This window comes from Typopeltis vanoorti, chromosome 3 (assembly GCF_054136105.1).
Source record: "Typopeltis vanoorti isolate ZY-2024b chromosome 3, IOZ_Tvanoo_1.0, whole genome shotgun sequence".
Taxonomy (NCBI): Eukaryota; Metazoa; Arthropoda; class Arachnida; order Uropygi; family Thelyphonidae; genus Typopeltis; species Typopeltis vanoorti.
The window spans coordinates 110,968,554-110,984,293 of record NC_143551.1 but is presented as its reverse complement, the minus strand read 5'-3'; the positions used below and the strand labels follow the sequence as shown (position 1 = coordinate 110,984,293).

Genomic DNA, 15,740 nt, shown 5'->3' with positions numbered 1-15,740 from the left:
TTATCAAGTCCCACAGTCTTATTTACATCTAGTTTGCTCAACTCCCATTGCTCACTTACAATCAATCTCATTTCCATATCATCAACTACTTCTCAATCTCTCTATGAAGTCACATTCACAAGATTGAAAGACCTTTAGGAACTGCTCATTAAGTATCTCCACCACACCTGCAACAGCTGTCTTTATACGATTTTCTCCAATCAATGTCATCCTTCCATAATCATTCTTTCTTCTGCTGGCTACATATTGAAAGAACTCCTTAGGATTCTTTTTGGCTTCATTAGCTAACTGCTGTTCATACCTCTCTTTAGCTATCCACACTAGTCAAGTCACCCACCTTCACTGGTGTTTGTAGTCCTCATGGAATTGGTTATTTCCACTTCTCTTTGCTGCCTCCATAATGCCCTTTTGCTCTGTATCGCATGCTTAATCTCTTTATTCATCCATTTCACATACCTCATTTAACCTTCTCACCTTTGGAATACATTTAGACACATTGCATCTACTAGATAGTGTTTGAAAATTCCCCCCTAAGCTGCATTGATCTATTTTCAAGCTAACTCCTCATACCATGCTACACTTGCAAGCTGTCTCCTGAGCTCTTCATAATCACCCCACATTGTAGTTTCACATATACTCTTTTCTTACAGAGATCCTCACACTGCTGGCAACTACCCAGGTAATCACCTCATGGTCAATCTCTCACCAATTGGTGGGTGATTTGACACTTCATTTATAATTACATCCTCTGATGAGATGACCAAATCCAAGACTCTCAATCCTTGTGTGCCCTCTGTTACATGCTGTCTGAGGTAGTTATCCCTCAATTTTCTTTACTTCCAGTTGCTATCTCATCATTCCAGTCTATGTTGCCATAATTAAAATAGCCCATAATGATCACTCTTTTCTTATTTGCTTGGCTAATTTGATTATACATTTCATAGTCACTACCATCCACATTTCCTGGTCTATAACAACATCCAACCAAGTATTTCATTCTATTGCTATCTCACACCATACTGCCTCAAAACCACTGGTACTATTTCCCTCTTGCATCTCTACTTTGTATGGACATAACTCTTTCTCTATCATCAATAGCACTCCCTCTCCTCTTTTTTTTACCTCTTCTATCCTCATAAAACATATCATATCCTTCCATCTCTATTCCTGTCAGGATGTTGTCCTCATCTAACCATGTCTCACTTATTCCAACCATTTTTGGGTGAACAGAGTCGATTAATGCAACCATTTCATCTGCCTTGTTTCTTACACTTCTAGCATTTGTATATAAACACAATAGCTCGTTCCTGGATTGTAAGCTAGTTCCACTGATAACACTCATTCGATGTTAATCTCTGCATGCTCGACTGAGGCCATTTCTCTTTCTGCTTATTCATTTTAGAACCCTCTTCAATTCCAACTGTTTTCTCTTGATCTCAGGTCATCCCATTCCTTTCCTGTCTACACATTCTCTCACATCCTCTTGGAGCATCCACCTTTCTCACGCTGTGTGCCCCTGTTCACCCTGAGCCTCCCTGTTTCTCACTTTCTTGCACACCCATTCTCTCATTTCCCATACTCATGCCACTTACTTCCTCATTCATATTCTGCAATATCTAAATACCTCCAATTCATCAACCTATGGTCTCACTTCAGTCCCTGTGATCTCTGCCATAACAATATCTTCACTTGGATGATATACCTTTGCCAAATAGTTACTTAGCAATTCAACAAGTTCATCTGCCTCTGTCACATCTCTAACTATATCTTTCCATAGTCATTCTTCCTCCTACTTGCCACATACTGAAAAACCTCTTTGGGCTTCCTTTCCTACTTGGCTAACTTCTCATAATCTGATTTTGCCTTACTTATGATGCTGGTCAATTTTCTTGCCTGTCCCTTGTACTGTTCATGAGTCAGCCAGTCACCTTTCTCCTTATATACTACCTTCCAGAAAATCTTTATTTGTAGTTCTTGCTTAATGATATTATTCATTCCTTTAACTCCTACCCCATTTACCTCCCTACCTTGATTATGTAGTGTGATATTAATTCCTCCAGATAGCCCCTGACTCTCCTTCACTGCTTCAAGATGCCTCCTAAGCTGGCCAACTTATCACCTGCCTTGTAGTTCCATATATATTTCTTCTTAAATGGAATTTCCATATGTTTTGCTACCTCCCGAGTCAAGACCACATGATCACTTTCCCCAGTTGGAGGCAATGTAAGGACCTTAACTATGGGCAGGACTTCTTATCCTATAACAAGATCCCACACTCTCCTATCCCGAATCCACTCCATCAGATTCTGCTTCAAGTAATTATCTCTCAGTAAATGTATAAATTCCATTTCCTTCTTGTCATGTGATCTTTCCTCCTACTAATCTATATCTCTAAAGTTGAAGTCTCCCATAATAATTACTCGACTTGCACTCATTTTACTAACGTGCTGATGCCTGTCTTCTGCATCATCCCTGGCACCCCTTGCCTATAACAGCAACCAATTTTATAATATATGTACTTACCTGTTACATATGTTGCTTACCTTACTCAACTTAAAACAGATGTCTAATACATACTAATATCTTAAAAATAATATTATTTTGTAAAACATCAAATTACTATATTTTTGAAAATGATTTTAGGGATTTATTTTTCTAAGAGCAGTCAAACATGCAGGTTCAGATCTGCTAACTAGGCCACAAGAGAACCTCAATTAGCAGGATATAAGGTTGTGGACCACTGAATTAGACTATAAATTTTTTTAGAAATACAGAATAAGATTATATATATATATATATATATATATATATATATATATATATATATATATATATATATATATATATATATATATATATATATATTCAAGATAACCAAGTAATTTTATATAAACTTGGTTTTTAACACTTTTACCACGAGTTGCCTCGGTCCTGCACTACGTGCAGGTGCAACCTTGACATACTTGTCTGTTTGCTTACTTGGGAAATAGGATTAAAAACCAAGTTTATATAAAATTACTTGGTATCTTGAATACATAATATACCCAAATTAAAAACTTTCTACATATATATATATATATTAGAAATTACCTGGAAGTGTTTCCAAGATATTCATAAGCATATTTTACTGTAGCATTGGTAATACGTACTTGAACATTATCATTTTCCCAATAATAACGTAACTGAGATAACCACTGAAAATCGTTTTCTGATTGAATTACTGAAAAAAATAAAAAAATTAATAAACAAAGGGATAAAAGAAGAATCAATTAAAGCATAATCATTAAAATTCCCACCTACACACACACACACACACACACACACACACACACACACACACACAGTATGCATACTAGACTATAATGTATGCATATTATGCATACATAGTAGTTTCACACCAGGCAACAAAATACTTTGGATTAAAGCCTTACTTTCATACTAAAGACATCCAAGTGGATTTCAAATCTCCCAGCCAGTAGGTTATAGAGTAAATACACTAACCACTCAGCCAAATGAAATAATTAACACTTTATTAAGAAAATTAAAAGCTGTGTTTTAGATAATCATGATCTCCTAGACAAGTTTGACATTACTACACTCTTTATGAACCTCCTTATCAATGACACAGTTCTCTTTCTATAAATTTATGCCTGATATTGTGGCTCTCTCTCTCTCTTTGTTCACATGTTGCACTCTTCTACTGTCAAAAAAAAAAGGAGGAGGGGAGCCATGTGCACATCACCAGTCTTTGTAGAAATGTTCAAGTGGAAAGCTGTTGATTCTGCAAATTTAAAACCAAATACATACAATTCATGATAGAAATAAAAAAAAAAAAAAAAATCCCTCACCATTCTCAGATATACTCGTAACTCACCTTCATCAGGCTATCTCCCATTTACGTTATATTTCAATTTGTACACATAGACTACTATCACTATCCAAAACAAAAACTAAGAATAATAAATACCCTCAAACAGAGAATGGTAACAATAAGCACAATTCAAAGTGATGTAAAGAAATACATTGGATTAGATCCATCTTTGCAAGAAATGAATATAATAAAAAGAAACTTAAACTTGACAGTACACTGAAAACAGATAATAAATCAAAACAACAACAGTTTTAGCAAGGCTATGTGCAGGGACACGCCAAGGGTATTTGCTGCCACGGTGCAAACTTTTATCAGCCACCCCTAATACTGCATTGTATAATCCAAATTACATATTAGCTACATAAAATGCTGCCCTATCAATGTTGCAGCCTGGGTGCAGTGCATCAATCCTCAGGTTGGTACGGCCCTGGCTATATGTATTCTTTATAATAAAGGGCTATCTGATAAAAACTGGTAGAAATTTAAACATATCAAAACCTTTTGAACCCCCTTCCTATAAAACTAAAACATTTCTTCAGTATACTTAAATAATAAAGTAACACGTAAAAACCATAGTGATATCTTTAATTAGTAAAAGGACAGATATTTCATACTAAAATTAATAGTACACCTTCAGTGTCTGTAACAATAATAGGAATGGAATACAGGCAAAACATTCGGTGCATCACCTATTAAAATGCAATTGTTACTGTGTGTTAGGAAATAATAGAAATAAAAATTTAATCTATTAAGATAAATGGTTTTTTACATAAGATAAAAGTCTTCCAGAGCTTTGAGAGAGGCATACAGTCATTTCTATTTAAATTCGGTTGGTGTAAGATAGTTTCACAACTTTCTTTGAATAAGCATTCATATTTGAATCTGCATCAATGGAGGAGAACTGCTTTATCTCACTGGACACTATGAGTAGAGTCAATACTGTGCTGCGCCAGACCAGACTTCAGAGGTTTGTTATTATCAATATAATATTGATGTTCTTTTATTCTTTTTTCCAAAGAATGGCCAGTTTGTCCAAAATAAGAGACATCGCATTCGCAAGGTATTTGGTAAATGCCAGCCAAAGATAGAGAAGACAGTTTATCCTTTGTAGAAGGTAATAAAGAAGAAATTTTGTTGATAGGAATATATGTTGGATATATTCCTATCAACAAAATTGATAGGAATATATCCAATTGATACTTTCTTAGAATTCTACCTATAGGTTCTGAGATTCCTAGAATGTACGGAATAGGAACTCTGCGGAGTGTTGAAGACTGTAGGTGTTGGAACATAAGAGTCAAGTATCTGTTGGATTTGATTGGAGTTGTAATCATTTGATTCCATTAACTTTTTAATGATGGAAAGTTCTTGTTCTGAGATTATTGGGGAAGAGCAAACTTTATGTGCTCTATGAATTAGAGATTTAAGAATACCAAATTTTTGAGACATGTGGTGCGCAGACTTTTTGTGAATGTATCTGCCAGTAAATGTGGGTTTTCGAAAGACGCTTGTAGATAAGGTACCAGAAGACATTCTAGTAAGGAGGATGTCCAAAAATGGTAAAGTACCAGAGCTTTCTTTTTCCATAGTGAATTGGATGCATGGGTGAAGGTTATTTATCCATTGTAGAAAAGTGGAAAGTTCATCTTCAGTGTATGGCCAAACAGCAAAAACATCATCAATGTAACGGTACCAAAGAGATGATTGAGGATGAATGGATGAGAACAAAGTATCTTCGAATTGTTTCAAATAGTAGTTTGCCAGAGGTGGAGACAGAGGGCTACCCATGGCAGTATACCTTCAATTTGTTTGTAGATTTTGTTTTTCCAACTGAAATAACCTGAGTGGATGACATATTCAAATATCCTTGCGATATCTGGAGGGTAATCTTCATATAAAGAATTGACTGTGTCAGTTAATGGGATATTGGTGAACAGAGAAATGATGTCAAAACTGACTAATATTTCAGAATCTGTAATTTTTATATCCTTGATTTTTTCAAGAAAATGTGTTGAGTTTTTTAAATAGGATCTGGAATGACCAGTGAGAGCACTTAAGGAACATGATAATACTTTTGCAATCCAATAAGTTGGAGAGTCAATGCAATTTATGATAGGTCGTACAGGACAGTCTTCTTTATGGATTTTTTGGGAGTCCATAAAGTCCAATAATCTTACAACAAGAACTTTCCATCATTAAAAAGTTAATGGAATCAAATGATTACAACTCCAATCAAATCCAACAGATACTTGACTCTTATGTTCCAACACCTACATTTTCTTCAACAGTTCCACAGAGCATTCCAGGAATCTCAGAACCTATAGGTAGAATTTTAAAAAAGTATTAATTGATTCCAACATATATTCCTATTAACAAAATTTCTTCTTTATTACCCTATACAAAGGATAAACTGTCTTCTCTATCTTTGGCTGGCGTTTACCAAATACCTTGCAAATGAGATTTCTCTTATTTTGAACAAACTGGCCGTTCTTTGGAAAAAAGAATAAAAGAACAACAATATTATATTGATTATAACAAACCTCTGAAGTCTGGTCTGGCACAGCACAGTATTGATTCTACTCATAGTGTCCAGTGGGATAAAGCAGTTCTCCTCCATAGATGCAGATTCAAAAATGAATGCTTATTCAAAGAAAGTTGTGAAACTATCTTACACCAACCAAATTTAAATAGAAATGACTGTATGTCTCTCTCAAAGATCTGGGAGACTTTTATCTTATGTAAAAAACCATTTATCTTAATAGATTAAATTTGTTATTTCTATTATTTCCTAGCACGCAGTAACAATTGCATTTTAATAGGTGATCCACCAAACGTTTTGCCTGTATTCCATTCCTATTACTGTTACAGACACTGAAGATGTACTATTAATTTTAGTATGAAATATCTGTCCTTTTACTAATTAAAGATATCACTGTGGTTTTTATGTGTTACTTTATTATTCAATTACTATCCCACAGGTTCACTAAAAATTATTTCTTCAGTACATCCAAGCCCCCCCCCCCCTCATCCTATCTATCACATCTAGGAGTATACTAAATTAAATGTACATATAACCTTCCATACACAGTAAATATCAGAAAACAAGAATAAAAAACTATAATTCTGAACAGCTATTTGGCCTGAACCCAGATTGTTCTTCTCCATGTTTTCCTTCCACAATTTTTCTTAGCCTTTTTCTCAAGTTTGCTTGCATAAATCATACCAAGAATGGGGAAATTCCTGTGTAATTTTAATATTATAGATGACTGCTATGGAAACTCTACTACAATCATCTGGAATATGACCATCTGACAAGACCTTATGAATTATTCAGTGTAGCCCCACTGGAAAACGTCTCCATACTCCAGCTGCCTTTCCACACTTCAGGTTTTTTATGATATTTTCTACTACTACTACTAACATTAGTATACATCTCTGACTGCATTCCTCTTGAATGTGTTCTTTCATCATGCTGTCACTGCTTGTTTATTCTCCATTTCTAATATTTTCAACAGCATCCAGAATATTCTACCACCTTTCTGATATTTATTTGCTGTTCTTACCAAAATCTTCCTGACTGTTATTTAGCTAGTTTTATACACTTCTTTACTTACATTTTTCTCAGTATTCTCTCAGAGCACATGTTGACTTACTTGCCAGGAACATAACAATATGCTTACTTCTTTTCCTTGATTGCCTCTTTAATTTTTGAATTCACCATGGAGGTTTCTTTCTTTAAAAAAAAATTCTTGTAGACAACCTCATCACATGCCTCTCTGGTGAACCAATCAATATTTTCTTCTGGGTCTGCAACTGAATCTCCAAGGTTTGGTTCTACTTTACAAACTCTTTCATTTTTTCATGAATAATATGGGTCTATAGTTCGCCTCAGAAAGTTGTTCAACTTTCATTTTTTAACAAACTTTCTTACATACTTTTCATTTCAATATGATATTTAATTTTATCTCAAAACTAAATAGTGATCATGTTCTATTTTTCAAATTCTTTGTATACTTCTTGTATTCTGAACCAGCATGAAAATATTGCTATCAACAGTAACATAATTAGTGAGACATTTCTTCTTTCTTCTATCTTTTCTCCATGTGAATTTTTGCATATCTTTATATTAGAATGTGATAATAGTAATTATTAGTCCATGTTGTTGACAGAAATCTAGCAAGTAATTACCATTATTAGCTAATAACGTTTCTCCAAAATTTCCCAAAAACATTTCTATATGTGTCTGGTAATAATTTCCTGCTGTTTAAATCTCCAACAAGAACCAAATTTTCATTTTCTGTTATCAGTTGCCTTCTCTAATGTCTTGAAAAATTTCTGTAAGTAGAACCTTCTGTGAGACCATAGGAACAAATAAGTTTCACTGTTTACTTCCAGATTCTGATATTTGCCCACATCACTCTACATGATTATGTATGCATGCCATTCAAGCAGATTATCCTCACATTGAATGTTGAATCCCATAACTACTCTTTCTTTTCCCTGATCATGACTGCATGAATATAGCATCTTGTATTTGTTGCTTAGAAGAATCTCACCTGTTTTTGTCTTCTTTGTTTCAGTAACCTATGATACCAATCTGATATTTATCCAATTCCTTTCCATTTGTTTCATATGTTGATGATACCAATCTGGAACTCTACTGATGTTGAGTTCGAGTTTGTTCCAGAAAGTGACTTTTCCCATTTGGCCTGTTTTTTTTTACCAAAACTGCAGGAGTTTTATTTAATCAAGAGACACCCCAGCTGGCATGAAATGAAATCATGCTGTACCATCATTTTATTTTGGTTAATAAAAAAAAGCCATGAATAACTCAAGAGTAATGCTATATGGAGATTACATTATTAAAGAGATGGTGGTGAATAAGAGGGCGAAAAAGGATGGTTTTCCAGGAGGGAGGATGAACAGGGTGGTCAATGATTTGGATATGAGAAATAATGAGAGTTAGTGGTGGTGTACAAAGAGAGAAAGCAAGAAGCCAAGAGAGTTGTGGCACAGGCGAAGGCCATGGCATATCAAGATCTGTATGATCGATTAGAAACAAAGGAAGGACAGAGAAAAATTTACCAACTAGCGAAATGAAGAAATAAAGCAGCTAAGGACATCTTACATGTGAGGCAGATCAAAGATGCCGAAGGAAGAGTATTATGGAGGGATGTGGACATAAGAAACAGATGGAAAATATACTTTGAGGGACTTTTGAATGAGGAAAATGCAAGGACTCACAGAGGAGATGGGCAGCCTTCTGAGGGGATGGTGCAGAACATCAGTAGAATGGAAGTGACGGAGGCCATGAAGAGGATGAGGAATGGAAAAGCGGTGGGCCCCGACAGAATTCCAGTGGAGGCATGGAAGGCACTGGGGGAAGAGGGAATTGACCTGCTGTGGGACCTGTTCATGCAAGTTTGCCAACAGGAAAATATACCCGAGGAATGGAGGGAGAGTACTCTTGTTCCCATCTACAAGGGTAAAGGGGGATGCACAAGACTGTAAAAATTACAGAGGAATAAAGTTGATGTCCCACACAATGAAGATCCTAGAAAGGGTTCTTGATGGTAGATTGAGGGAGGAGGTGGAGATTGCAAAGGAACAATTTGGCTTCATGCCTGGTAGATCAACAACAGATGCTATCTTTGGGTTACGACAGATGATGGAAAAATATCGAGAGAAACAAAGGGAGCTACATCTGGTATTTATTGATCTGGAGAAAGCATACGATAGAGTGCCAAGGCAAGAAGTCTGGAGGTGTCTGAGGGAGAAGAAGGTGCCGGAGAAATATGTCAGGTTGGTGCGGGAAATGTACAGAAATGTGAAGACAAGTGTTCGGACCTGTTTGGGACAGACAGAAAGTTTTCAAGTAACAGTTGGCTTACATCAAGGGTCAGCATTAAGTCCGTTTCTGTTTAATATTGTGATGGAGGTGGTAACAGAGGAGGTGAGAGAAGATGCACCTTGGACAATGTTGTATGCAGATGACATCTTGCTGTGTGTAGATTCAAGAGAAGAAGCGGAAACTAAACTGGAAAGATGGAGAAAAGTACTGGAAGAGAGAGGTATGAGACTGAGCAGAAGTAAGACAGAGTATATGTGTTGCGCAGTGGGCGGTGGCCAGGAGACAGATCTGGAGCTGGAAGGAAATGTCATCAGGAAGGTGAGAGACTTTAGATACTTAGGTTCAACAGTGGAAGAAGATGGAGGAGCTGAGAAGGAAGTGGGATGCAGGATACAAGCGGGTTGGAGGAACTGGAGGGAGATGGCTGGAGTGTTATGCGATAAGAAGGTGCCGATCAATCTGAAAGGCAAAATTTATAGGACAGTAGTGAGGCCAGCTATGACATATGCTATAGAAACTGTGGCCCTGAGGAAAAATAACATCAGCAGGATGGAAGTAGCAGAGATGAGAATGCTTAGGTGGATGTGCGGTGTGACCAGAAAGGATCATCTGAGAAATGACTATGTCAGGGGAACAGTGAAAGTTACGAACTTAGGAGCGAAAATACAGGAGGCAAGGTTGAGATGGTTTGGTCATGTGATGAGGAGGGAGGACGAATATGTGGGAAGAAGGGTCATGCAGATGGATGTGCAAGGAAGGCGGAAGCGTGGGCGGCCAAAGAAGAGATGGAGGGAGCTGGTAGAAGAGGACTTGAAGATGAAGAACTTGGGTGTGGTGACAGCCCAAGACAGGAAGGTGTGGAGGAGACTCATAAGAAACAGTGACCCCACTTAAGTGGGAGAAGCTGTAGAAGAAGAAGAAGTGGTGGTCATGAAAAACGAATGATATAGAGAATGAAAATGGATATCAGGAGATTACTGAGGAGAGTGTGAAAGACAGCCAATGTAGTAGTAAGAGTAGTTAGTGTGTTTACAAAGTATGACAATAATGAGAAGGAAAGCAAAAATCAAGTACAGTATGTTGGCAGAGCTATGTTAAGAAAAAGGACCTCAGGTTGTTAATGTATGTGGAATGCATTCAAGGGACAGATGCAACTGTATAAAATATGATCAGTTGTATTTAAGTGCCTCCATAGCACAATTGGAAGAACGATTGTACATTGCGCCCTTCGAATGGAAAAGGCCTAAGTTTGATTCTCGTCATGATGGGAGGAATCTTTATATGGATGATTTTCAATCAAAAGTGAGTTAGCCGATCTCATATGGAGGTAGCAGGGTTTTTTCTCCCATAAACTCAGGTTTTTCATCACACATACAGACAAATAAGCCTCTCAGAACACACGCAATTTACAGACAAAAAATACTGGCTGCTGTGGTGGTGGGCAGTAGATGGCGCTGAAGATGATGATTGGTAGTAGAGGTTCAGTGTAGTGGTGGAGACAGAGAGTTGTACAATAGGTGTCCTCCAGCGATGAGTCTTCAGACTCCTTGGAGGTGTCATGAATAATAATAATAATAATTTAAGTGGATTGGTGTGATTCAACAGGAAAAACAGTTGCTAGAAGGAAGTGTGATGAGTGGCATAAACAAGAGATCGAAAGAAGCAAGATGATGTGATAGAGCAGGAGAACTGAATAAGTAATAATGAAATGAATATGAATGTGGAGAATACTAATGTGAGAGACAAGAATAGAAGAACAGAAATGCAAGATAGTAAGGGAAATGGGAAAGCACCAGAATAGGCAAAAAAGACAAAGCATAAGGAGCATATTTCTTGAAAGTTTTAGGGAATGTTTGATGAGATGGCCTGGAATGCAAGAGAAGTAGTTATATCTAGGGAGACATACACAATAAGGGGTGATAAAAAATTGAGCCAACAAGAGCAGGTGCAGAAAAGTCCAAGCTGACAGATGGCATGGGAACTGCTATGGTTATTTATAAATACCAGAAGTATCAGAAATTAAGGGAGAAAGTATCAAAACATTGACTCAGCTGAAAATTATGAGAATAAGTGAAATATGGTTGGATGAAGATGATATTATGACAGAAATAGAATTCAAAGAGTATGAGGCTTTTGCAACAGGAAGGGAAAGAAGGGAAGAGAAGTGTTTCATGAAAGAAGAGAAACTATGTCCATATCTAAGGTACAGATGCAAGGGGGAAAAATAGTTTTGTGTAGCATAAGGTGGTGGTTGGGAGGATGAGATGTTTAGTTGGATATTGCTATGAGATATAGAACATGAAGATCAAGAAATGAACAGGCAAACTGGATTAGAGAATAAGCGAAGTGTTCATCATTAGGGTGATTTTAATTATGGTAGTATAGATGATAATGAAGAGATGGTATCTGTGAATAAGTAAAGCTTTATACCTAATCATATCATTCAAGGATGAGAATGTGAATGGAATGTGGAATCTTCCTGCAGATGACAAGAATCATCATATGACTTCTGTCAGGAAAAGACATATGTGGAACTACCAAGATGGTGATTATGGAAAGCTTAGACTATAACATGGAATGAAAAGTCAATTAGAAAAGAATAAATGCTGCTTTGGCATTGACTTATTTAACAGCAGCAATGTCTAGATATATTACAAAAGTAAGGAGAGATGGTTAAATAAGGTTAAGAAAGAAATGAATGGATGAAGAAATTTATCATAAAATCTGGTACAAGGAGTAGGACAAGATGAAGAGTAAAAATCAGATACATGAAAAGTATAAAGAAAAGGCAAGGAATGCAACTTGGTTGGTAAGGAGAGCATGAGTGCAGAATGAGCAATAATTAGTTGTTCAGGGGGAAAAATTCTAAAGAGTTATTTTGATATGCGACAAATAAAATTAAGAATCATTATAGTCAGATGATGTAGTGGATGAAGCTGGTAAAATGGTAATTATTGCATATATAAGATATGCGATGAGCAAATGCATCACAGTATTTCATCCTCATAATTGTGACATCATGAGGAGACTGCATATAGAGGTATGATAAAAGAAGGATTAATGGTGAGTGATGAAGAGTTATATTAGGAATTAAGTTGATGGTAAGGCATCAAAAGTCAGTGATAAGCCATTGAATGTCATGAGGGAATGTTCCAGCAGTGTTTGTTTACCTGTTTAACAAGAGTCTTAAAACAGGTTGAGTGGTAAAGGAATGAAAGAAGAATATAGCATCCACTTCAAAAGGGAAAGTGATAACCCTTTCCTTCATGCTTACATGGTGATCAGAATGCATTATGCAAATTATGGAAACAACTACTGTGTTAGAATAGAACTTTAGTTTAACATAAACCAAAATAAACACTCAAAGTTTCGACCTTCACATTAAGGTCATCATCTGGAGTATACACATATATATATACAAAGAAACATGTAGATTGTAGTTGCACTACAATCTACACGGCATGCTAAAGTTTATTATTATTATTATTATCCATTAGGTTACAAAATTAAATTAAGCTGGAGAGCAACATGTTTACAAAAAGGAAAAATTAATAAATAATAAATAAAAAAATATTATTTATATAAGTATACATATAACTTACAGCCAACTGGTATGGATATTGGCCAATAAAAGCTGAAAAATTGCTTCAAGTCATAAGTCAGGGGTTTGCTGGAAACTGAGTGGGATAAGGGGAGATATGATTGAGATTTTCAAATTTCTAAAGGGTTTCTATAGGATTAATTCAGAGAATATTTTTGAGAACAAAACTGGTGGTGGGAGGACTAGGAGACATCCATGGAAGCTGGGCAAGAGTGTGGTTAGTAAGGGTTTTAGAGGAGGGTTTTTTAATTTTAGAGTGGTGAATGAGTGGAGTAAGCTGCCAGAGTCTGTTGTGGGTGCTATGACAGTGAATGAGTTCAAGGCAAAGTATGATAGATACTGTGTGAATGTCGAATAGTTGTGATGATATCATGTTTAGGGCCTCCCTTGATGAGTCCAAGGACTTCTTGGAGTCGCCCGTAATAATAATAATATTATTATTATTATGTAGTAGTAGTATTATGCATCTAATCTATGCTCATGTATGTACTTATATATACATATGTGCACATGTATGCATTGTAAATAGTATGTATGTATGAACTATAAAAATTTTGAGTGATTAAAAAAAAAATTATTATTATTAAAAGAAACCTTCAGAGAATCAGGGGCTCATCGAGGGAGGTCACATACTTCATGCATCAGTTATCATATTTATTCTTGAATTCATTCACACTTCCTGCACACAATATCCAATGTAAATCCATTAAAATCACACACCACCTCTGAGAGAAAAATCTAGCCCTCACCCCCCCCCCCCCCTTCTTAGTGGCATTCATTCTCAGCTTCCAAGGATTTCCTCTTCTCTTTTCCTCAGGCTTGATAAAATGAAAAATTCCATCTACTGAAATTCTGTATGACCCTTTCAGAAATTTGTAAGTCTCACCCATACCACTCCTCTTTTTCCTGTTTTGCTAGTGCCTGCAGTCTACAAATTCTCATTCTGTCTTCATAATCAGTACTTCGCAATCCTGATATCATTTTAAACACTCTCCTTTGTACTCTCTCCATGTAAAAATAAGGATGTCATTTTCCACTCTTTATAAAGCCTTGATAAGATTGGACTATTGTGCACAGATCTGGTCTCCTGGTTTCCACTGTAATCACAACAGAAACTATGAGACTAGACCTGTGCACAATAGTCCAATCTTATCAATGCCTTGAAAAGAGGAAAAATGACATCTTTATTTTTACATGTGAAAGTTCCTTTCAGCATTGTAATTATCTTTTGATTTGTATTTGCAATCTTTGCTACATGGGTCCTGAACTTTAACTTGCTATCTACTAACACTCTAAGATCTGCAGTCTGATCAGTTTCTTCTAGCATAATCCCACCAATATAATATGACATTGGATATCTAATCATACCAAATTGCATGACTTTAGATTTACTGATATTGAAATGACATCCATTTTACAATGCCCACAATTCCAGTCTATTCAAATCATTCTGCAAGTACTGCATATCAGCAGCATTCCCTGATTACCATACCTATCTTTGGATAGGTATGGTAATCAGGGTATGGTAATCTAAAAGCCTTAGCAAAATCCAAAAGTATCATAGTGTATCCATTCCCATTGTCTTGTTCAATGGTCATATTATTATAGAATGTGAGCAAGTTACCAAAACATGACCTTCATTTAGTAAACCCATGTTGTTCATTGCAAAGTAGAGATTAACTATCGACCCATTTCTGAATGTAAGCCTTAACCAATTTTTCAAAAATCTTCGCCACCACTCCTGAGATACTGAGTGGTCGATAGGTGGATACACGGGGTCTTTGCACCACAAGGGTACTGCAAAGACCAGTGTATCCAACTATCCAACAGTGTTACCATACATTCTTTCCATTCAAGCAGAATCTTCCCTGTTATGAGACTCAAATTATATAGCCTGGTTAAAGGAATAGCCAGTTCAGCAGTATGCTTTTAGCACCTATGTTGATATCCCATCAGTCCCTATTGCTAAATTCTTATTCGGTTTGTATACAACAGCTCTAATACCTTCTCCTCCTCATACACCTGAGTTTCTTCATCCAGTGAAGACATAGCAGTGATCTCAATGTTGCATACACCAGGTTGATACCTTTTAGCAAAATGGGCACTCATTAGTTGTACAATCGCTTCTGTGCTGTTACCACCACACCATCTGCATTCAGAAAAGTTATTCTTTCATATTCATTTTTTTTTTAACTTGCAGCATACCAATAGAATTCTTGTGGGTTGTCTTTAGCTTGCAAAGTCAGTTTCTTTTCATACTCATGCTTAGCTTTCTGCACAACAGTTGTGACTATTCTAGCCTGCTACTTTGAAAATTATAAGTAATAATTTTTATAACTGGCATCATCCTTATGCAAACACTATTCCTTCAACATCACCCATTTCTTATGAATCTTTTGCTTAATAAGATTATTCAT

General features: G+C 36.2%; 1 protein-coding gene across 1 annotated transcript in view; it reads right to left on the bottom strand.

Annotated features, from left to right (window-relative positions):
* The window catches only part of LOC150108468 (dynein axonemal heavy chain 7-like), a 990,001-nt gene that overhangs the window by 774,019 nt on the left and 200,242 nt on the right, over positions 1 to 15,740 (bottom strand). The window contains exon 11 of the mRNA XM_090390473.1: positions 3,091 to 3,220. Within this exon, the coding sequence (XP_090246599.1) occupies positions 3,091 to 3,220 (130 nt within the window). The remainder of the gene's footprint in view (positions 1 to 3,090; positions 3,221 to 15,740) is intronic.